The sequence below is a fragment of the Petaurus breviceps genome, unplaced genomic scaffold, assembly GCF_028583685.1.
Source record: "Petaurus breviceps papuanus isolate PSGF00001 unplaced genomic scaffold, PetGlider_PUasm1.0 90779, whole genome shotgun sequence".
Lineage (NCBI taxonomy): Eukaryota > Metazoa > Chordata > Mammalia > Diprotodontia > Petauridae > Petaurus > Petaurus breviceps.
The window spans coordinates 4,882,820-4,906,418 of NW_027187344.1; the positions used below are offsets into that span (position 1 = coordinate 4,882,820).

At 39.6% G+C, this 23,599-nt stretch overlaps 1 protein-coding gene across 1 annotated transcript in view; it reads left to right on the plus strand.

The window, feature by feature from the left end:
- The first annotated feature begins 457 nt into the window (after positions 1–457).
- Positions 458–23,599, plus strand: part of CCDC180 (coiled-coil domain containing 180) — a 119,362-nt gene continuing 96,220 nt past the window's right edge. Inside the window, exons 1-9 of the mRNA XM_069069269.1 lie at positions 458–613; positions 2,209–2,352; positions 5,061–5,251; positions 8,833–8,921; positions 15,304–15,413; positions 16,018–16,146; positions 16,309–16,419; positions 16,807–16,902; positions 23,274–23,437. Of these exons, the coding sequence (XP_068925370.1) occupies positions 473–613; positions 2,209–2,352; positions 5,061–5,251; positions 8,833–8,921; positions 15,304–15,413; positions 16,018–16,146; positions 16,309–16,419; positions 16,807–16,902; positions 23,274–23,437 (1,175 nt within the window). The 5' untranslated portion in view covers positions 458–472. The remainder of the gene's footprint in view (positions 614–2,208; positions 2,353–5,060; positions 5,252–8,832; positions 8,922–15,303; positions 15,414–16,017; positions 16,147–16,308; positions 16,420–16,806; positions 16,903–23,273; positions 23,438–23,599) is intronic.

Consider the following 23,599-nt stretch of genomic DNA (forward strand, 5'->3'; position numbering starts at 1 on the left):
TCGAAAAATTCCGAAGAAAGGTCAACACTGGTGGATCTTTCACCTTCGAGAAGGGGTAGGTTGGGGGTGTCTTCTCATATCTCCTTAGCCAGCTCTGTCTCTGTTCTTTTAATTTCGTTACATTCACCTTTTTTTTTTTTTTGGTGTGTAATTGGTCTTCCATTTACATCATTGTAGTTACTGTGTTTATCGTCTTCTTGGCTCTGCTTACTTCATATTTCTTTTAATGAAGTTTTATTCTTTTCAACAAAAGCAACGTGTTAAACGTAAAAAAAAAAACAAAAACAATGAGAGAGTCCTGGGTGAGGTACTGTGTAGGCAGAGCCCCTCGCTTCCACAGGCTGCCACCAGGGGGAGAACCGGGCAGCATCTCAGAGACGCTACCCCAGTTGTTAGGGGCAACAGCCCAACTCCTGAGGCTATGAAACAAAGGACGCCGCCGAGTCTGGTGTTAAAGCCCAGCAGCGTTGCCATGGTGAGGACTCGCCGCAGCCAGCTTGGACCCCCGGTCCCGAGCCCTCGAATCTCAACCGGCAGCTCTTTACCCAGCATCCTCTTGGATCCCGTGCCTGTCGGGCCCTACCCTAGCCGCAAAAGTTGCTTCTATTCTGAGGTGCGACAGAGTGGGAAAGTGAAGGGTATGGACAGTTAGTTTGGGGATGTGAGTACTCTCCCATTCATCCCCTCCCTTCTATTCATTCCTCTCTCTCCCTCCTTCCTCTTTTTTCCCTTCTCCTTTCCTCCATCTCCCCATTCTTCCTTCCTCCCTCCGTTTAGCCTTCTTCCCCTGTAATTCTCCTCTCCTAAATTCATCGTTCGCCATTTGGCACCCTCACCCTAATTCATTATCCTTCCCCCAAGGTCATCATCCCTCCGCTTCAAATTTATCCTTCCCCCAAATCACCTGCCTTTCCCCCTACTTCATACACTGCTTCCCCCCAGGTTCTCTTCTAGGAAATCTGACTTCTGCCAAACCTTTCCCCATTCCATTGACCCCTAAATAGCCCATGAAGGTAGCTGCCTGTCTACTCCTTCTCTTCCTCTCTAGTTCTCCCCTTAGGCCAGAAAGAGAATCTCTCCAGATCATTCCCTCTCCTATACACTCATAATATACATCCCCTCTCTTCCCCAACCAGCCTCTGCCCCTTGGCTTCTCCCAAGCACTACCGGCCCCTAATCTCAAAGTTTTCTCTTTCTTATCTCCTCAAACCTGAGATCCCTAGCAGTCAGTATCCCAAAGAGGCTGCTCCTAGAGTCTCAGTGGCCCTGAATTCAATTCATTTCAGTAAACCTTTATTATGTTTTGTAGGGTGTACAGTGCACTGTGTTAGATGTTATGAAAGATACAAAGCTTAGACAACACTTGGGTCCCATCCTCACAGAATTCAAAGTGTAATAGGAAAAGATAACTCCAACACACCTAACTGTAATACACAACATTATGTAAGGGCTTCAGAGAAGTGATCATCATGATGCAGACCAATTAGTTGTTTGGATGGATATATGACTAACTTCCCACCTCTTTCCCTCCCTTAATTAAAGTTAGGGCCTGAGAGAGTGGTGGGTGTCGTGTTGCTTCTGACATTGTCATTTAACTTCACATTTGGAACAACAAGAACAATGTCTTTATCTGGCCTGTGAATCCCTCCGAGGTTAAGAACTTTATTTTATTCATCATAAATACAGTATCTAGAGATTGCCAGGCCATCCCCAGATCCATTCTACTCCTCCACCACCCTCTCCCTCATTTTGGTTTTCCCACATACAGTTTATCTCCTTGGTGATGGAGAGGCAACAAGAATAAGGTCTTGTTCCCTGTTGCTGTTCATTTCATTTTTCCACCTTCTTTTGACTCCTTCATTTATAAAAATAAATCTCCCTTCGCTGTCTCTCCTTCACATCTTTGTCCACCCCCACCCCCTGCCATGGGCTTTATTGGTAATATATTTCCTGATCAAAGACTAGGAGTATATTGGAGATTCATGTTGAGGGTGGAGAGGGGACTGGGGGAGGGGAGAATCTTTTGTGATTCTGTTAGGTTCAGGTAATGGGTAAAGAGAATGGAACCCACCTTCTAAAAAGCCATGATTCCATTGAATTTTACCCATTGTTGCATAGGACTTTTGTTTCTGTGTGAATGTCTGTCTCCTGGTTGACTTTAGATATTCCTTTTATTTTCTAATACCCTTTGGACTCTCATCAACAAAGACTTGGGTAGGAACTTCAGAGACAGCTTCTTTTTTGGAAAGAAAAAGGCCTTTACCAGAAAATCTTCCAAGGAACATTTCCTTATTGGGGAAGATGAAGACAATTCGAAGTGGAAAAGTCTACAGACAGCTCTTTAGTGATGAGGTATGTTCCACCTTCCACACTGTCCTCCTCTCCCATTAATATGTATAGTAGAACTGACAAAACAATGAATGCCAGGATGATACTTACTTTAATACCGTGTTTCCCCAATAATCAGACACTGTCTTATTATTTTTTTTGGACAGAAAAACACCAGGGGGCTTATTTTCAGGGGAGGGCTTATTTAAATGAACATTGACAGCAATTTTAATAAACAGGTAAATGTGAACAAAAAAAATGTACCTTTATTCAATAATGATCATGTCATCTTCTTCAACAATATCGTCATAAGTGTCCATACCCTGAATTCCATCCTGGATGTCTTGCGCCTCCATTTTCTTCAGAAGAAGTGGACCCAATCTGTCATGTCCAGCAATATAGCTCTCTTTAAATGAATATGTCTTGTCCAAGTAACCTGCTCGTAGTGCCTTGGCGACACAGCTGTCAGTAATTTTATCCCATGACTTCTTCACCCAAGTCACGACTTCTTGCAGACAGGGCTTCACAAAGTTTCCACGCTGATTTCTTTCCGTTCTATTTTCAATGTACTCATTGACTTCCATGCACAAATGGTCCTTGAATGGCTTGTTTATTGCAATATCAAGGGTCTGGAGATAGGCAGTCATTCCTGCAGGAATCATTACTTGATCTATTCTTCTCTCTGCAAGGAAGTTCTTCATTTCTTTAGCGCGGTGAGTGCTGGCTGAATCCCAGACTATCAGACCTCTTTGGTTACCTCGCATAACAAGTGGCAGCATTAAATCAACCCACTTTCTTATAACGGCTTGTGTACACCAGGCTTTTTTGGTTTCAAGAATGTAAATGCCAGATACACGTTCAATCTTATCTTTCTTGCCCTTACTGATGATTAGAGGTGTGGCTTTCTTTCCATCCAAACGAATTGCCAAAACACAGGTGACCCGTGCACTTTCATAGCCAGTGGTGGGAATGTAGATTGACGTTGCACCCCTGTGATGAATTGTTGTTTGAGATCCTTGTCCCATAAACACTGCAGTTTCATTCATAGCCATCATTGCAGGTTTGGTACTTGGAAATGTCGATCCTATCAATAAAGGACTTGAATGCAAGTGCACATTTAATAACTTCAGCATCTTCCAGCTTAAACAGTGTTGTTGATCTTCTTAGGGACAGTTCATACCATTGAAGGAAACCGTCCAACCAGTGTTGTGATGCTTTGAATCCTTCTGAGACCATTTCAAACTCTGGTGCCATTGAAAAGGCAAATGCTTGAATATCAGCCCTGCGCACAACCAAGGCCTTTGCTCTCCTGTCAGCAATCCATTCACCAATGAGGATCTCCAAGTCAGGATATAAGGGCTGCCGACCTGATCCAGACCTGTGCTTTTTCCCTTTTCCCTCATCCACCTGTTGATTGAGGTTATTATAATCTGCTCTCCATTTTCTGACCATTCAAAGATCCAAAAGTTTTTCTTTACAGAAAACTGCAAGATTCTTGCCATGTGACTCCTCTACAATTGCTTTCTTATACTCAACAGTATAGCTCTTCCTTTTTGTACTCATGTCTGGGGGTCAAAACAAACAGAATAATAAAATTATGACCATCAGTCCTTCTTTTCACTCCATCATGTCCCCTGAGTTCTTTTTTCCTCCATCATGCCCTTTTTATCCTCCATCATGCCCCCTCACTCCCTCTTACATACCGGGTTTTTATGTTGTCCTGCCTCAGCTCTCCTCCGTGGCACTGCTCTCAATGGCGCCAGCAAGCAAATCACTGGGGAAGAACAGGATGACACGCTCACTGCTGCAGCTCTGATTGGATGCAGCTCGGAGCGCGGCGTGCGTTTCATCGGGGGGGGGAGGGGATGGTGCATACAGAGGGTACCGTAATGTAGCGTGTAGCACAGGGGATCACCTTCACTACAGTAGCAATCTCAATAGGGCTTATTTTTTGGGGAGGGCTTATTTTAGAGGAATCTTACACAATAAGGGGAGGGCTTATTTTCGGGATAGGTCTTATTATCGGGGAAACACAGTAGATCCATGATTGGAACAGTGTGGTTCTTCCCTCCTCTGGTATGAATTGTAACCCCTCCTAGCCTCATTATCTTTGCTTCTTATCTGTGTTTTTCCTCAAATCCTCCAAAGAGAGCAAGGGTTCTTAATCTTTTTTTGTGTCATGGACCCCTTTGGCAATTCAAAGAAAGTAGGTGATAGCTCTGGATCCCTTTTCAGAATAAGGTCTTATTGCTTACACTCATAATTGAATGAAATGTTAGATTTCAGGTAGAGGTTAGTGAAAATAAAGATGTCATTTTTTATCTCATCTAAATTCACCGACCCCTTAAAATCTATCCACAGCCCCCTCCATAGCGCCTGTGAACCCCAGGTTAAGAACCCCTCATATAAAGAATTTATCTAAAACACTGACGACTTTCCTCTGGTTCTTCTAATATTTCAGGGTTGCCAATATACTACAAAGACTGTCTATCTGCTGTCTTTCATTCTCCAGAAGAAGTCAGTCTTTTTTTTTTTTCTGATTATACATGTCCTTAATAATGCTTTCCCTTTATGTCATTTCTTGAATGCCCACATGCTGCAATCTGCTCGTATATGCCATGAACTTTTCCAGTTCCCATCAAGTCATATGTAATTTTGGTCTCTGTGGATCATGCAGTTTGTCTTGAAATGCCAAAGACTTGAGATTTCTAATCGATTCTGTTATGGAACAGGTCCAGCTTGTCTATTCCTTGGCAAGCAGTCGAAAAAAGGCAGCAGAACATGCCGGGTCTTTGAAGAGTGGAAAGATCCCTCTAATCAGGAACTCTGAAACACCAACAGGTCAACTCCTATCTCCTCGTCAGAGAATATGGGCTCAGGCTCTGCCCAATGATAAATCTGTGGAAAACCCTGTTTTGTACAAGTATGTTGGCAATACTGTCATGTCAGATTTTCTATGTCTACTTTCTTACCACTTACCAAGCACATATATTGATAATAGTATAGGGAATTACATAAGGCATTTATGAATTTTTTGTATTAACTTACTGGATGTGTGTTAGATTTAGTTAAATTAGACACAAATGGATATAAAGCTTTGGAACTCCAAGAGCTAAGTGTGGTATTTAAGAGGCTAGTATAGTCAATAAATCATCAAAGTATTTGTTTAGCACCTAGTATGTGCAAGATACCTTGAAAAGCTCTGGGGGTGGGCAAAGATAATAAAAGAAGACAAGAGGCAAAAAATAGTACCTGCTCACAAGCTGCTTAGAGTCCAGTGGGAGCGACAAAATGCATATAGATACAGGATATATTGGGGATAGTTCACAGTGGGAAAGTAATAAAAAGAATATTGGGCTAGGCATCAAAAGGCATGGCTCTGAGTGGTAACTTTTCTGCTTGCTAGCCAAATGCCCTTAGAAAAATCTTTACCTCTCTGAGCCTCCATTTTCTCATCTATAAAACAGAAACAACAATAAAGTTGCCTGGGTCATCCTTTTCCCCTTTAAAGGCTCCTCAGCTATGTATGACCATGTTCATGGTGCTGTTAGGGTAATCATCTCTTCAGATTCATAATTCTCAGCTCCCATCAGTAAAGCTCCTTTTAAAAAATATTTTTATTTATTTCCTTAAATACTTTCCAAATACATTTGAAAATTTTAACATTAATTTTTAAAAAATGTTGTTCCAAATTCTCTCCCTTTCCCCCCCACCCCTTGAGAAAGCAAGCAATATTATATTGATCATACATATGAAGTCATACAAAACCTATTTCCATATTAGCCATGTTGCAAAAGAAAAAACACACACAAACCAAGTAAAATAAAGAAAGCTGAAAAAGAATCTTTCTGTCTGCACTCGAAGTTCATCAGTTCTCTCTGGAGATGGATAGCAGTTGTCATTATGGGTCCTTTGGAATTGTCTTGAATCGTTGTTTTGATCAGAGCAGCTAAGTCTTTCACGGTTGATCATTACAGTATTGCTGTTATTCTGTACTATGTTCTCCTGGTTCTGCTCACTTCATTTTGAATCAGTTCATTTAAGACTTCTCAGATTTTAGTGAAGCTTTTTTTTTTAACCAGACCTAGCCAAATAACACATGAATTTAGAGCAAAAAGCATTTAATAAAACAAAATGAAAAGATAAGTAATGAAGGAATTATTCCTACTTTCAAAAATATACAAAAAGAGAGCATAAATCTCCCTCAAATTCACATGCTGCTATGGAAAAAAAGAATTCTTCCATCCTGCCATCACATCCCATCTGTTCTACCTGTCATAACTCCATCAGTAAATCTCTTGGCAACCTGCTATGCTTCATTACTGCTTCACTCCACTTTAAAAAATTGTCACTTGCTGGTGCTCTGCAGAGTAGCTGCTGTCCTCTCTGAGACTTCTCGACTGAGCTGCTACTGTCATTTGCTGAAACTGTTTCCAACTGTGAAGACTTCTCTCAAAGGGAGTGATTTCTCTTTTGTAAAGCTGTTTATGCCTGAGGGTTGTTTAAGCTATTTTTTGAGGCCTGTTTAAGCAGGACCACAGCTACACCCAGCCAGCATAATAGTCTCTTTCAGATTTTCTTTTTTTATATTTCCTCTTATTGGGAATTTCCAAGGTGTACTTGACATTTAGACTGGGGCAAGAAAATTCTTTACAATTCTTGGTATATTGAGACAGGGTCCTGAAAACTATGTTGCAATGCCTCAAAGAGATATTTAGCAACATTGGAACTAGTGAATTTAGTTTTGGATTCCTTCAACTATACTTAAGTTGATGTCTTCCTTACAATAGTAACATTTTAAGTTTTACAAGTATTTTTCTTACAACAACTTTGTAAGGTTAGTTAGGAGTATAATTATCCCCATTTTACAAATAAGACAATAAAGCTAAGAGAATTTGAGTAATTTTCCTAGTGTCATATAGCTAGCAAATTTCAGGACCATGATTGGAATTCAGGGGTACTCTTTTTATTACACCAGGATACCCACCTCATAAAGTGGTTGGGTTTTGTTTTATTTTGTTTTAGTCCAGATCTATATTTCATCAAGATAGGAGACTGCTAGCATGGAAACTATTTTATTTCTACAGATGCAGATCATAACTCATATATATGATTATTTATCTCAGAGAGTTGCCTGGGTTCATTGAGAGGTTAAATGACTTTTCAGGGTTACATGGTAAGCATGGCTCAGAGGCAGATCCTGAGCTAAGACAGGACTTTTATTCACTATCTGCTGCTGCCTTGCCTCTCATAAGGTGATTTATTCCAAAGATCAAATGTGAAATAGCTTTGAAAACTGTAAAGCATTATCCAATGGCAGCTATTACTATTTTTGTAACTGTCATCCTAAGAATTCCTTTTGGAGCCAATCTAATTGGTGAATGAATTCCCTCCCATTAGATTTTTTCTTTTAAGCAATAGGGGTTAAGTAACTTGCTCAAGGTTACACGGCCAGTTATTTCTGGGTGTGGTGCTGAGTATCTGAGCTCAGATTTGATCCAGGTCATCCCGACACTGGAGCCGGTGCTCTTGCTGAGCCACCTGGCCGCCCCTAAGCAATTGGGGTTAAGTAACTTGCTCAAGGTTACACAGCCAGGTGTTTCTGGGTGGGTGCTAAGTGTCTTGAGCCCGGGATTCGATCTCCAGGTCTTCTCAATACTGGAGCCGGTGCTCTTACTCGCTGTGCTACCTGGCCGCCCCCTCCCATTAGATTTTAATTTAGATCAATATTTAAGCTAATATCATTTTTAAGGACAAAGTGCTTCAAAATGGCTATCTTAAAAGTAGGAAAAAAAATCTCTGAATCATTAGTGTTTCCAGAGCTACCCAGATGCTACTTTTGATCTGAATAATGATTTAGGAAGGAAGCAAGGAAAGAAAGAAAGAAAGAAAGAAAGAAAGAAAGAAAGAAAGAAAGAAAGAAAGAAAGAAAGAAAGGAAGGAAGGAAGGAAGGAAGGAAGGAAGGAAGGAAGGAAGGAAGGAAGGAAAGAAGGAAGGAAGGAAGGAAAGAAAGAAAGAACAAAGAAACAAAGAGAATAAAGGAAGGAAAGAAAGGAAAAAAGAAAGAAGAAAAACAAAAAAGAAAGATAAACAAAGTCTTCATTATGCTTACTATTTGCCAGGGACCATGCTAAGGTCTGGAGATGGAGATACGAGCAAGCAAGGATCCTTTACCCTCATGGAGCTTACATTCTAGTAGGGAAGATAGCATATAAAGGGGAGTCTGAAAGGGAGCAAAGCTACATGTGGGTATAGTTGGGAACTGGTGGCCAGAAAGTGAGGTAAACACTTAGGGGCAAGAGGGAGAAGGGATGTAGGAAGTAGTGGAAGTGGCATGGTACAATAGCGGAACACTGATCCAGTATAGGTATTGAATATCCTTATTGGGATAGGTGCTGCAACAGTCCTCTTCTAGTTGATAATCTTATAAATTTTAGAGAATTATTATTTAATATTTCAATGATTGTTTGGGGTTCAAACTTTCTCCTGTTCATCGGTTTCAGGGAAATCCAAATAGCTACCATGGAAAAGACTCGAGAAACTGAAGATGTGATTGCAGCCCGAGAAGTGAGAGGACTAAGTGACTTTATTGGTAAGATTCCATGACTAACTTGTTTCCTATGTCTTCCTAATTTACCTCTTATGGGAAAAAACCTACTTGAAAACACACATATTTAGTGATTTTGTGAGATATTCTAAGATGAAAGTATTCACATACCTAGTGTGCCAAGCTCTCAAGATGGAGATACAAGCAAACAAGCAAGAGAGCAGTCCCTGCCCTCAAGGAGCTTACTTTCTAGTAGGGAAAACAACATATAAATTGGATCATATATAATCTGATTAGAAGTTGGTTATGATAGCTTACTGTGTCTAGCTTTAAACACAAAATATCAGCTGTGTTAGAGTATCAAATATGCAGCAATACTTGATGGACATGATTGATCTTTGAGTCTTAGAAGAATTAAGGTCATTTAAAAAGCATTAGTTTCTAAATTATGGACTGAGAGTAAGACTGAACTATTTACCTTCAACCTATTTTGTCTTCTACATGATAATCTCTAGGTGTTCAGAGACAACTGGGTTTTTAAAAAATAATTTTTATTGGTATCTTTTGTCTTTATATCATTAAACTTATGTTGCATGTTTTCCCCTTCACTTTCCCAGAGAACCAGTCTATAGAATATACACACTTCTGCATTACTGTTGCAGGGTAGGGAGTCACTTACAAGGCAGCAGGAGTCTGAGTCACAGTTCTAAGATGAAGAGGAGTGCTAGCACTTGCTGCTGCAGGGGACCAGGAGCCCTTACTGAGTAAAGACCAAAGTGCGGACTAGGAACTAGGTCTGAAAACAGCAGCATGAGAAATCCAGAAGCTTGGGACAGTGCCTCCCCACTCCCAGGTGAATAGAGCCCAACTTTAACATAAAGTTCAAGGTCAAGAAATTGATTGGAAAAATGAGCAAACAACAACAAAAGAATTTGACCAAAAAAAGCTACTACACTGGCAGGGAAGACTGAGACATAAAGTTAGAGGAAGACAGCAATGTGAAAAGTAACAATCTCAAAGAGAAACCCTAATTGGATCCAAGCCTAACAACAAGAGCGTTAGAGAAAAAATTGGGAAAAGAAATGAGAGCAGTACAGGAAAATTATGAAAAGAGAATTAACAGCTTGGTAAAAGAGGCATTAAAAACACTGAAGAAAATAACTCTTTAAAAAACAGAATTAACCTAATGATAAAAGAGGCACAAAAATTCACTGAAGAAAAGAACTCATTGAAGAACAGAATAGGCTAAATGGAAAAAGAGGCACAAAAGCTCACTGACAAAAAGAATTCCTTAAAAATTAGAATTGAGCAAGTAGAAACTAATGACTACATGAAACATCAAGAAACAATAAAACAAAAGCAAAAGAATAAAAAAATAGAAGAAAACATGAAATATCTCATAGGAAAAACAACTGACCTGGAAAATAGATCCAGGAGATATAATTTAAGAGTTATTAGACTACCTGAAGGCTATGATCAAAGAAAGAGTCTAAGACATCATATTTTAAGAAATCATGAAGAAAAACTGCACCTGATATCTTGGATGCAGAGGGTAAAATAGAAATTGAAAGAATCCACCAATCACCTTCTGAAAGAGATCCCAAAATGAAAACACCCAGTAATATTACAGCCAAATTTCAGAACTCCCAGGTCAAGGAGAAAATACTTCAGGAAGTCGGAAAGAAATAATTCAAATATTGTGTAATCACAGTCAGGATCACACAAGATTTAGCTGCTTCCACATTAAAAGAATGGAGGGCTTAGAATATGATGTTCTGGGAGGCAAAGGAGTTAGGATTGCAACCAAGAAAAACCTACCTAGCAAAACTGAGTATAATCCTTCATGGGGGAAAATGGACATTTATTGAAATGGAGGACTTTTAAGCATTCCTAATAAAAAGTCCAGAGCTCAACAGAAAATTTGACGTGTATACATAACTCTCAAGAGAAGTATAAAAAGATAAACATGAAAGGGTAATCATAAGGGTCTCAATAAAGTTAAACTGTTTACCATTTGGGAAGATGATATATGTAATGCCTAAGAACTTTATCTTTATTCCTTTATTAAAAGGAATTTACATAGAGGGCATGAATGTGAGGCACTTATGTTGGAATGAGCTCAAAAAAATGAAGGGGTGAGAAAGAGAAATGCACTGAGAGAAGAAGAAGGGAGAGGGAGAATGAAGAAAATTTTCTCAATAAAAGAGGCACATAAGAAAGAGCCTTTACAATGGAGTGTAAAATGCGGGGAGGTAGTGGGTAATTCTTGAACCTCAATTTTATCAGAATTGGTTCAAAGAGGGAATCACCCACACACACTCAGTTATGTATAGAAATGTAACTTATCCAATAGAGAAATAAGAACATAAAGAGATAAGAGAAAGGGATGATAAAAGGAAGGGCAGATTAAGGGAAGCAGTGGCTAGAAGCAAAATAGACTTTTGAGGAGGGAGGGAGAGGGTAAAAAGGGAGAGACAGAAGAAAATGGGATGGAAAGAAAGAGACAATCATAACTGTGAATGTGAATGGGATGGAAACTCCCATAAAACAGAAATGGATAGCAGAATGGATTAGAAACTAAAATCCAACAATATGCTGAATACAAAAGATGTGCTGGAAACAGAAAGACATACCAGAGTTAAAATAAAGGGCTTAGAGCAAAACCGAATGTACTTCAGCTGAACTGAAAAAGCAGTCATGATCTCAGATACAGCAAAAGCAAAACTAGACCTCATTAAAAGGGATAATCAGAAGTGCCATGACAATGAAATAGTAGCAGACATTTTTTGTAGCAAGTTTCTCTGATAAAGGCCTTATTTCTAAGTAAAATTTATAAAAATAAGAGGCATTCCCCAATTGATAAATGGTCACAGGATATAAACACGTGGTCTTCAGAAGAAGGAATCAAAACTGCTTTTAGTCATATGAAAAATGCTCCAAATAACTATTGATTAGAGAAAGACAAAACAACTCTGAAGTACCATCTCGTACTATCAGAGATAATAAATGCTAGAGGGGATGAGGGAAAAAATAGGTATACTAATGTTGGTGGAGTGAACTGGTCCAACCAATCTGGAAAATAATTTGGAAGTAGGCCCAAAGGGCTACTACGGCCAGAGCAGTTGGTGGGCTAGTGAGCAGTGAGAATAACGAAATGGGGGTGCAATCAATAGTCTATTACAGGACCATTTCATACAGAGCCAAAGATGCAAAGAGCTCACAGAGTTTTTATGCCCCCCAAGAGAATGTAGACACTCCAAAAGAATGCAGACAATGTAGAAAGATCCTACATCAAAGGAATGCAGATAATGTAGAAGGAGCCTCCATTAATCCTGTTCACTATTTACCCTTGCTTAAGGTTAGTTACTTATCAGGGTATTATTCTAGGACCATATCTGGAGGCATAAACAAAAAAGATTACATGCCCTCTTGCTATCTGCCTGGTAACCTTTGCAAATAACTGTATAGGACAGGGGAATATACCTAGCTAGGTCAAGGGACCCCAAAACGTTCCCTTCATAATACATTTTCTTGCTTGTCTGCCCTGTAGCCTTTCAGATAATATAGGGAAGGGGAACATTTCATTAGTGAAGCTGAGAAACTTCTGAAAGTTCTCTACAAAGGGCTATAAAACTGTGCATATCTTTTGGCCCAGCAATACCACTACTAGATCTATACCTTCAAAGAGATCAAAGAAAAAGGACCTATATATACAAAAATATTTATAGTAACTCTTTTCGTGGTAGCAAAGAATTGGAATTTGAGGAGATGTTCATCATTTGGGGAATGACTAAACAAGTTGTGGCATATGATTGTAAAGGAGTACTGTTGTGCTGTGGGAAATGATGAGGGGAGTGGTTTCGGAAAAACATGGCAAGATCTATAGGAACTGATGCATAATGAAGTGAGAAGAACTGGGAGATCATTGTGCACAGTAACAGCAATGTTGTAATGATCAACTGTGAAAGACTTGGCTACTCTAATCAATACAGTGATCTAAGACAATTCAAAGGACTCATGATGAAAAAATGCTATCCACCTCCCAGACAGAGAACTGATGTACTCCGAGTACAAATTGAAGTATAATTTTCTCACTTTATTTTTCTTGCTTTTTTTTGTGATATGGCTAATATGGAAATATGTTTTGTGTGATTTCACATTTATAATTGATATATTGCTTGCCTTATCAGTGGGTGGTGGAGGGGGTCAGAAAGAGGGAGAGAATTTGAAACTCAAAATTTTAAAAAGAATGTTAAAAATAAATAATAAATTTAAAATATTTTTAAAAGTTTAATCCAAAAAGAAAATAGTTTATTATATAAATTTATCATATAAAAGACTTCAATTTTCCTTATGTAATTCATTTGTGGTAATTCTTGCAATTTGAGATTTAAGTTGACTCAAATTTAGACTCTTTCATCTAAGAATTTTATCAATTTAGACATTCCCCTTCCCCACTTCTACCTCAGAAGAAAAGCACAAAGGAAGAGTTGAAAACAATGGGAAAAGAGTGAGAGCAGTTTGCTGGCCATTTTTCATAGACCAGCACAGAGAGGTGGTTTTTCTGACAAGAGTCTGACTAGAAACCCTGATCAGTTGACTTCTGACAATCCTCCTGAGATTCCCATCAACCAGATGTCTGGGGCAGTAGCACCAGCTATAGAAACCCTTTCCCTGGAAGACACAAAGAAGAGGCTTCATGCTGGGACAACTTAATCAGGGATTGTACCTGATCCTTAAATAAAGTGCCAATGGGCATTTTTTATATTCTATAACGAAACACTTTTCTGATCACAAAGAGACCCACTGCCCTGTCATCAAGTTGTTGGGAAACTTTCCTGAGTACCCCACCTCCCCATAACCAAGAAAATCCACAATATAACTCTCAGTCTCAGGAAAGATCCAGGAGAGACTACATAGTGCACTAAAAAAAAATACTATATTTGGAATAGGGAGATCTAGGCTTGGATCCCAGTTCTGCTACTTACCATCTGTGTGACCTTGGGAAGTCCCTTAACCACTCTGGCCTTCAGTTTTCTCATCAAAATTAGAGGGATGCTACACATGTACAACCTATATTGAATTGCTATCTTCCCAGTAAGGGTGGGTGACGAGGGAGGAAGGAAAAGAATCTAGAATTCAAAGTTTTAAAAATCAAATGTTTAAAAAAAAATATATATATATATTTTTCACATGCAACTGGGAAATAAGATATACAAGCACTGGGGTATAGAAATCCATCTTGCCCTACTAGAAAGTCGGAGGGGGGATGGGGGAGGATATCAGAGAGAGCAGATTGGGGGAGGGGGTATACAGTGGGGTCATTGTTTTGGGGTGGTGGGTAGGAGAAAGATGGGGAGAAAATTTGTAACTCAAAATCTTGTGGAAATGAATGATGTAAACTAAAAATAAACATAAAATTTAATTTAAAAAAATCAGAAGGATGGATGAGATGATTCTAAGGCCCTTTCCAATTCCAAATCTATGATCTCATGAAGGTCTGGCAGATGCCATCAAGAACAAAAGGCTTAACTAGTGTATTTAAATTTGGTGAGGCTCATCACCATGATGAGTTTTTCAGTCAGAGCATTTCACAAAGTGCCTCCTAAGGCATAGAGGAAATGTGTGTGTGGAGAGATGATTTCATACTGAGAAACCATAGAGCCTATATAAGGAACTAAGTCTAAAATATCTATTCTACCTCTGGAAGCGCTGTTGAACTCTAGAATATTGTCTCTCATTTATTTTTGCAGTTAATAGTTATATTTATTATTCCTAAGTAAGCATTTATTATGGCCAAAGGAAAATGACTTTTATTAGTTTAAGAGTGAATTTTTCTATTCCCCTCCCCCCAAAAGAAAAAGACTCTGCAAGAATGAAGGAAATATTGAAACCCTGAGACTACAGATGACTGAAAGTTGAAGGGATATCTTGTCAGTCAACAAGATAGAAGGTTTGGGGTGTGTACTTTTGCATTTTATATGTATCAAAAAGAATTTTCTAGTGTCTGGTTGCACTAATTGTATGTTTCTTGATGATAATGATACATAATAGTTCCATCAGTAGCACTTGAGTTAGATTGGTTTTTATTCTTCCAAATTAAGGTCCATAAATATTTAAGATCTCAGTCTTTGCTTCTGCCTGTGAAATTACCTATATCCTTGGAATTCTGAGAAATTACATGATCAGAAAACATAATGAATACTTCCTTTGGGTGTATAGTCCCATATATACTGTTTCTTTACTAAAAAAATTTGTTTCAATGAAGATGAGTAATTATTATTGCCATCTGAACTTCATGTACAGAATAAAAGTCTCCCTTTTCTAATTCTGAAGTTGGGGCATTAAACATCTTTGGTAGACCTTGGCTCCATTCTGCCACTGACACATCTCTCTATTAATTTATTTTTTCTGCTTTCTTTTATAGTTCCTGAGAAGACTAAAAGTGACATCATTCAGCGGGTGGATAACCGAAAAAGACGCATCTATGAGGTCCACTTGAAAAACCTACAGAGAGAAATATCACAGATTGGGATGGTGAGATTTCATGCTTCTCCTCCCATCCCCCAATCTAGCCTCTGTGCTGATACCAAATTAATCAACCCAAAACATCAAGTTTGTACCAATTGCCCCAACCTTCGATGGCTCCACACTGTCAACAGATTAACCTCCTCTGTCTGGCATTTGGGGCATTCCTGTGTCCATCTGCAGCATTACTCACACTTTTCCTTTAAGGAATGTGTTCCTCTCCTTCTCAGCTATGGCAGCCTTGCCTTTTTACTATCCTGCCTTCAAGGTCCAGTCCAATTTCTAGCCTCTTCTTGGGAGGCTTTCCTGCTATAATCTCTTATTCCTCAGAATTTCTGGAGTAAATATTGTGTGTACACTCGTTGAGCACTTAGCATACTATATCTTATACTGTTATTTATTTTACCATCAGATACTTATTAGCTTTGTGACTCTGGGCAAGTCACTTAGCCTCTCTGTGCCTTAGTTTTTTTCATCTGTGAAATGAGGGAAGTTTGGAACTAGGGCTAATCTGTGATGCTATGATCCTGTAAATATGGATGGACCAGCTAAAGAATGGAGGTCCAGTTACATGTGGTATTTGCTAGCTAATGGCTCTCTTTGCTCATTTGAGGAGATGGAATCTCTTATCATGGAGCCTGGAGAGGAGCTTTTGACAAAACTGTCAGAGGATGATGAAAATATTGACAATCTCTTCAAAGAAATAGAAGGTGATATAGAATTGGAATTTTTCAAAATTCAGGTAAGAGCATAAGTAACAGGCTTCAGCTTGCTGTGGCTCCGTTGCCCTCCCCATTGGCCTTCAGACCCTACTTCTTCCTCTAGGGTCCCTACCGCACATGTTCTCTTTATGTCTTTTTACTTGGAATCTTTCTGTTGACCTTCCATAAACTACACTTTGCAGAATTTGTGGGAACTATGGGAAAAGCTAAGCAAGAAATTCATAAAAAGAAGAAAATGGATCAAAGACTTTGATACAAAACTGAAAAAAGTTGAAGCCTGCAGAGCTGAGAAAGTGAGCTAAAGTTTACATGGTTTCTTTCTATGTCGTGTGTTACTGTTGTTGTGATTTTATTCAGAAGCAACATGACATGATGGATAATAGAGTACTAGACTTAGAGATAAGAAGACCTGAGTTCAAATCCTGACTCAGATGCTTCCTAACGACTTGACCCTGGACAAGTCACTTAACATCTCTCAGATTCAGTTTATTCATTTACAAAATGGGAATAATTATCTCCTTAGTACTTATCTAGCAAGATATTGAGACTTTTTTTTAAAAATGAGAAAGTGCTTTGCAAAATGTTAAAGCGGTATGAAAATGACAACTGTAATTTTTAATTGATAATTCCACGATAAAGAAATTAAGAGTGTATTCATGATGTTGCTTTTTGACACCCAGTTAGGGGAAGTGCTGAAGAAATACATGGCAATTTTAAAAGATAATGCCTATCTCCTCTCCCCTGATGTAGAAAGACTGATTCATAAAGAAGCTATGGTAAGTTAATCTTCAAAGGAGGTGGTATCTTTCAGAAAGAACATCTAAGTCAAAAGATACAGTACTTCCTCATTGCACATCTCAGTTACTGCTAGAGAAATAAGCTGTCCCATATTAGGGAATTTTCCAGAGGCCTGAAAATAATAATAATATTTATGTACTACTTACTGTGTGCCAAGCACTGTGCTGAGAACTTTACAATTATTATCAGATCCTCACAAGAGCCCTGGGAAATAGGTGTTATTATTGTCCTCATTTTACAGATGAGAAAACAGAGGCAAATGGGTTAAGTGACTTTCCCAGGGCCATACAGCTAGTAAGTATATGAGACTGAATTTGAACTCAGGTCTTCCTGACTCCAGTCCCAGTGCTCTATCTACAGCACTACCACCTAACCCACCCCCATTCTAGATGCCAACACATTATTTTAACTATTTGGGATGGAAATCTTTCTAAATTACAGAGGTATAGGTGTAGGTGTATTATACACTCTTGTCTGTTTAAAGTATTTCTGCTGTTGTTGTTAATGTTCAGATGGATAGATACCCTATTTATTGTGTATGTTATTCCCTCCCTAAGCTAAATTCATTGAGAATAAGGTTGACTCATTCCCTTTTGCCTTCCTGTTCTTCCCCTCCATTGTAACAGTTTTCCCTTGCCTCTTCTATATGAGATAATTTATTCCATTTTATCTCTCCCCATCTCCTCTTATTATATTCCTCTCTCACCTCTTAATTTCACCTGTTAAGTATCATCCCTTCCTATTCAATTGGTCCTGTGCCCTCTGTCTATGTATACCTGTGCACATATATACACACACACTCACATATGTATTCATATGCCCATATACCCTCCTACATAGATATATATGTATGTATATATATTTCTATTCCCTTCAACTATTCTCATACTGACAAAAGTTTCATAAATTACAATTATTGTTTTTCCATGTATGAATGTAAGTAGTTCAACTTTTATAAGTTCCTTATGATTACTTTTCCCTGTTTACCTTTTCATGCTTCTCTTGCTTCTTGTATCTGAATGTTAGATTTTCTATTCAACTCTGGTTTTTTCATCAAGAATGCTTGAAAGTCAGGGGTGGAGTCAAGAGAGCGGAGTAGAAGCAGGACCTCCCTGCTGCTCCAGCTTCCACCTTCCCCAATCCATGTAAAAAGGGGACTCTAAACAAACTTTGGAGCTGCAGAACCCACAAAATGAAACAGAGAAGCTAACTTCCTGCTGAGGACAGCCCAGCAGGCCAGCAGGAATCAGCCAGCCCAGTGCTCTGGGAGCTGAGCCCAGCCCCACGCTGAGGCTTTAGCCCCAGGGTGGGCCTGACCAGCTGCCTGCCAGAAGGACTCCAGGTCAGCATCAGCTGTGGCCTTTTCCAGATTTATCAACACATAGATGCGAAGGACAAAGTGAGAGGTCATTGCAGTCTGGACTTTGGGACCCAGTAAGTGGGAGTGTGTGGCTTTTGCCCCCGGGGCAAGAAGCTGCTGAGAAACCAGCACAGCCAGCCAGCACCAAGTGGCAACTTCAGCTCCTGGCCTGCAGAGTGTAGGGGGACCAAGCACCAGTCTGAGGGGTAATCATTCTTGCTTTAACCTTCTTGGATCTGGATTGCAGTCTAGGGTGGAGGTCCTGGGTTATGTGTCCAGCTTGCCAGAGTGTGTGGAGAGCTCAGAGAGGGCACCCATCTAATGCCTCTGGCAGCTGAGAAAACCCCAGCGTTTGGGACAAAAGCTCCCCTGTCTGGTGGTAGAGTTTTACTGTGGCAAAAAGCCCAGGGGTCAAGTGACTGAGGGGCGACATGACCAGGCAAAGGAAAAAAAGCAGACAGAAGATTCCAACATTAGACTCCTATTTTGGGGACAAAAAGGAGCAAAGCATGGAACAGGAGGAAGACAGGGAAGTCAGAACTCCTGCACCAAAAGCTTCAGAGGAAAATACGAGCTAGTTACAGGCCACAGAAGACCTTGAAAAGCAGATAAGAAAAGAGGAGGAAAAATTGGGAAGAGAAATGAGAACGATGCAAGAAAATTAAGAAATGAGAGTCAGCAGCCTGACTGAGGAAAATCACAGCTTAAAAAATAGACTAACTCAAATGGCAAAAGAGGCTCAAAAAGGCAATGAGGAGAAGAATGCCTTAAAAAGCCAAATTTGCCAGATGGAAAAAGAATCTCAAAAGCTCACTGAGGAGAATCATTGCTTTAGAATTAGATTGGAGCAAATGGAAGCTAATGACTTTATGAGAAATCAAGATGCTGTTAAACAGATCCAAACAAATGAAAGAATAGAAGGAAATGTGAAATATCTCATTGGAAAAACCACTGACCTGGAAAATAGATCCAGGAGAGATAATTTAAAAATTAGTGGACTACCTGAAAGACATGATCAAAGTAAGAACCTAGAAATCATCCTCCAGGAAGTTCTCAAAGAAAACTGCCCTGATGTTTTAGAACCAGAGGGCAAAATAGAGGTTGAAAGAATCCACCGATCACCTCCTGAAAAAGATCCCAAAAAGAAAACAACTAGGAATATTATAGCCAGGTTGCAGAATTCCCAGATTAAGGAGAGAATATTACAAGCAGCCAGGAAAAAACATTTTGAATATTGTGGAAACACAATCAGGATAACCCAGGATCTGGCAGCTTCTACACTGAGGGATCGAAGGGCTTGGAATATGATATTCCAGAGGTCAAAGGAGCTGGGATTAAAACCAAGAATCACCTACCCAGCAAAACTGAGTATCATGTTTCAGGGGAAAATATGGTCATTCAGTGGAATAGAGGACTTTCAAGCATTCTTGCTGAAAAAATCAGAGTTGAATAGAAAATTTGACATTCAGATACAAGAAGCAAGAGAAGCATGAGAAGGTAAACAGGGAAAAGAAATCATAAGGAACTTATCAAAGTTGAACTATTAACATTCCTACATGGACAACCAATAATTGTAACTTATGAAACTTTTCTCAGTAGTTGAAGGGAATAATATATATATATATGTCTATATATGAGGGTATATGGGCATATGAATACATATGTGAATGTGTGTATATATGTTTACAGGCATACATACATAGAAAGCACAGGGCCAATTTAACAGGAAGGGATGATACTTAAAAGGTGAAATTAAGAGGTGAGAGAGGAATATAATGAGAGGAGATGGGGAGAGACAGAATGGGGTAAACTATCTCATATAGAAGAGGCAAGTGAAAATGGTTACAATGGAGGGGAAGAATAGGAAGGCAAAAGGGAATGGGTCAACCTTATTCCCATTGAATTTGGCTTGAGGAGGGAATTAAATACACACTCCAGGGGAGTAGGGAAGGAGATAAGAGGGGGGATGATGGAAGGGAGGGAAGGCTGGGGGGAAGGGAAGTTGGAAGCACCTGCTTTTGAAAAGGGACAGAATCAAAGTAGAGAATAGAACAAGTGGGAGGTGGGATAGGAGGGAGGGAAATATAGTCAGTCTTTTACAATATATCTACTATGTTATTGTTTTGCATTAGCCACACATGTACAACCTATACTGAACTGCTTTCTTTCCAGTAAGGGTGGGTGACAAGGGAGGAAGGGAATTAATCTGGAATTCAAAGTTTTAAAATCAAATATTCATATATATATTTATATACACTATTATTAATACTATTTTACATGTAATTTGGAAATAAAATATACAGGCACTGGAGCATAGAGATCCACTGGAAAAGTCGAAAGGAGTATGGGAGAAAATATGGGAGAGAGCAGATTGGAGGAGGGGATATCCTGTGGGACTGCTATTTTGGGGCAGTGGGTAGGGGAAAAACGGGGAGAAAATTTGTAACTCAAAATCTGGCAGAAATGAATGATGTAAATCAGAAGTTAATAAAGCATTTGAAAAAAAAAAGAATGCTTGAAAATACTCTTCTATTGAATGACCATATTTTCCCCTGAAACATGATATTCTTTTTTGCTGGGTAGGTGATTCTTGGTTTTAATACCAGCTCCTTTGAACTCTGGAATATCATATTCCAAGCCCTTCGATCCCTCAGTGTAGAAGTGGCCAGATCCTGTGTTATCCGGATTGTGTTTCCACAGTATTCAAATTATTTCTTCCTGGCTGCTTGTAATATTTTCTCCTTGATCTGGGAACTCCAGGAACCTGGCTATAATATTCCTAGGAGTTACCTTTTTCAGAAGGTGATCAGTGGATTCTTTAAACCTCTGTTTTGCCCTGTGATTCTAAAACACCAGGGAAGTTTTCCTTGAGAATTTCTTGAAGGATGATTTTTGGTTCTTTTTTATTTTTTATCATGGCTTTGAGGTAGTCCAATAATTTTTAAATTATCTCTTCTGGATCTATTTTCCAGGTCAGTGTTTTGTTAGTGAGATATTTCACATTGCCTTCTATTTTTTCATTTGTTTGGATCTGTTTAATAGTATCTTGATTTCTCATAGTCACTAGCTTCCATTTGCTCCAATCTAATTCTGAAGGAATGATTCTCTTTAGTGAGCTTTTGAGATTCTTTTTCCATCTGGCAAATTTAGCTTTTTAAGGCATTCTTTTCCTCTTTGGCTTTTTGAGCCTCTTTTGCCATTTGAATTAGTCTATTTTGAAGGTGTTATTTTCTTCAGTCAGGTTGTTGACTCTCATTTTATAATTTTCTTGCATCATTCTCATTTCTCTTCCCAATTTTTCCTCCACTTCTCTTATTTGGTTTTCAAAATCCTTCTGAAGCTCCTCTACGGCCTGTTAGCAGCTTATTCTTTTCTTGGAAGCTTCTGGTATAGGAGTTCTGACTTCATTGTCATCCTCTTGTTCTATGCCCCCATCCTTTTTGTCCCCCCAAAAAGGATTCCAGAGTCAGACTGCTGTGCTTGCCTTGCTTCCCTCGTTTGCTCATGTTGCCACTCAATTACTTGACTTTTAAGCTTTTTGCCACAGTAGAACTCTGCTACCAGAGGGGGGGAGCTTTGTCCCAAATTGCTGGGATTTTCACAGCTGCTGGAGCTATTAGTTGGGTGCCCTTTCTGAAGCCTCCACAAGCTCTGGCAAACTGGTCACATACCCCAGGACCTCCACCCTAGACTGCAATCCAGATCCAAGCAGGTTAAAGCAAGAGTGATTACCCCTCAGACTGGTTGCTTGGTCCCCCTACAATCTGCAGGCCAGGAGCTCGGAAGTAGCCATGTGGCAGCAGCTGCATGGCTGCAGCTCCTCAGCAACTTCTCCCTCCAGGGGGCAAAGGCCGGACCGTACTCCCGAGCTCCCAGTTCACAAATCCGCATTGTACTGACCTCTCACTTTGTCCTTAGCATCTATGTGTTGATAATTCTGGAAAGTGCCACAGCTGCTGGTGATCTGAAGTCCCTCCAGCCAGTGGCTGGTTGTGAGGCTAAAACCTTGGGCTCCTGTGGAGCTGGGCTGGGCTCCCAACATGCTTTGCTCGCCACTTCCTGCCCGCCTGCCGGGCTGTCCTCAGTGGCAGGTTTGCTTCTCTGTGTCATTTTGTGGGTTCTGTAGCTCCAGAGTTTGTTCAGAGTCACCATTTACATGAATTGGAGGAGGTGGAAGTGGGAGCCCTGTGGAAATCCTGTTTCTACTCCTCCATCTTGACTCTGCCCCTATACAGTTTGTTCTTTAAGCTAGGGTTACATATATACATTGCATGTATATCCATGGATACATATCCTTGTTTAAGATGCATACACATACATATATATCCACGGATGTGTGTGTGTATGTGTAGATAGAATTTTTTTTCTTTTCCTTTCCCTTTCCTTTTCTTTTTCCTTTCTTTTCCTTTCCTTCTCCTTCCCCTTGTCCTTGTCCTTGTCCTTCCCCTTCCCTTTCCCCTTCCCCTTCCCTTTCCCTTCCCTTCCCTTTCTTCTTTCCTCCTTTACTCCTTTCTCCCCTACTGTGTGCAAGGCCTAGTACTAAATTCTGTGAAGACTACAGAGAAAAACAAGACACCTATGCCTTCACAAATTTTTCCAAATCAAATAACTAACTTTGACAATAGATACAAGTCAACATAAAATGTCACAGGACAGTAAGAGACCCAGAGTGCTGTAAGAGGTGACATGGTACAGTGGAAAGAACACTGGATTTGGACTCAGGATGGCCTAGGTTCAAATCCCAGCTCTGTCGCTTACTCCCTATGTGGCCTTAGGCAAGTCATATATCCTCTCTTGGCCTCAGAAAAATGAAGGGGTTAGAATATATGACTTCAGTTTCCTGCTCTGTAAAATGAGAGCATTAGAGTAGAAGTGCAATGAGGTATTAAAGTCCCTTCCAATTGAAAATCTGTGGTCCTGTACTCTGGGAGTTCAGAGAGGGAGAGAGATTTGTACCCAAGATCAACATTCTCTATTTAACCTTTACAGATCATAAACCAAGCCCTGCTGGGAAATCAAAGAGCCATTGCTAAACTGTTCGTTAATCTGATGGAGTCCAACCTAAAGCAGGAAATCAGTAACCACCACAAGTGGCAAGATCTGATGAAATTCTGGAAGAACATAAAGAAGGAGTCAATGATCCAGAATTTCAGGTCTGAAACCTTATTAACAGCAAATTCTGGAGGCTTGGATAGCACCTGCACAATGATTCAGGCTCTCTGTGCTTCTGGCTGTGATGCGAGGCTTTCATTTACAAAAAGAAATAAATACCTTATGCCAGGATTTTTTTCAAATACTTTATTGACTTCTGATTT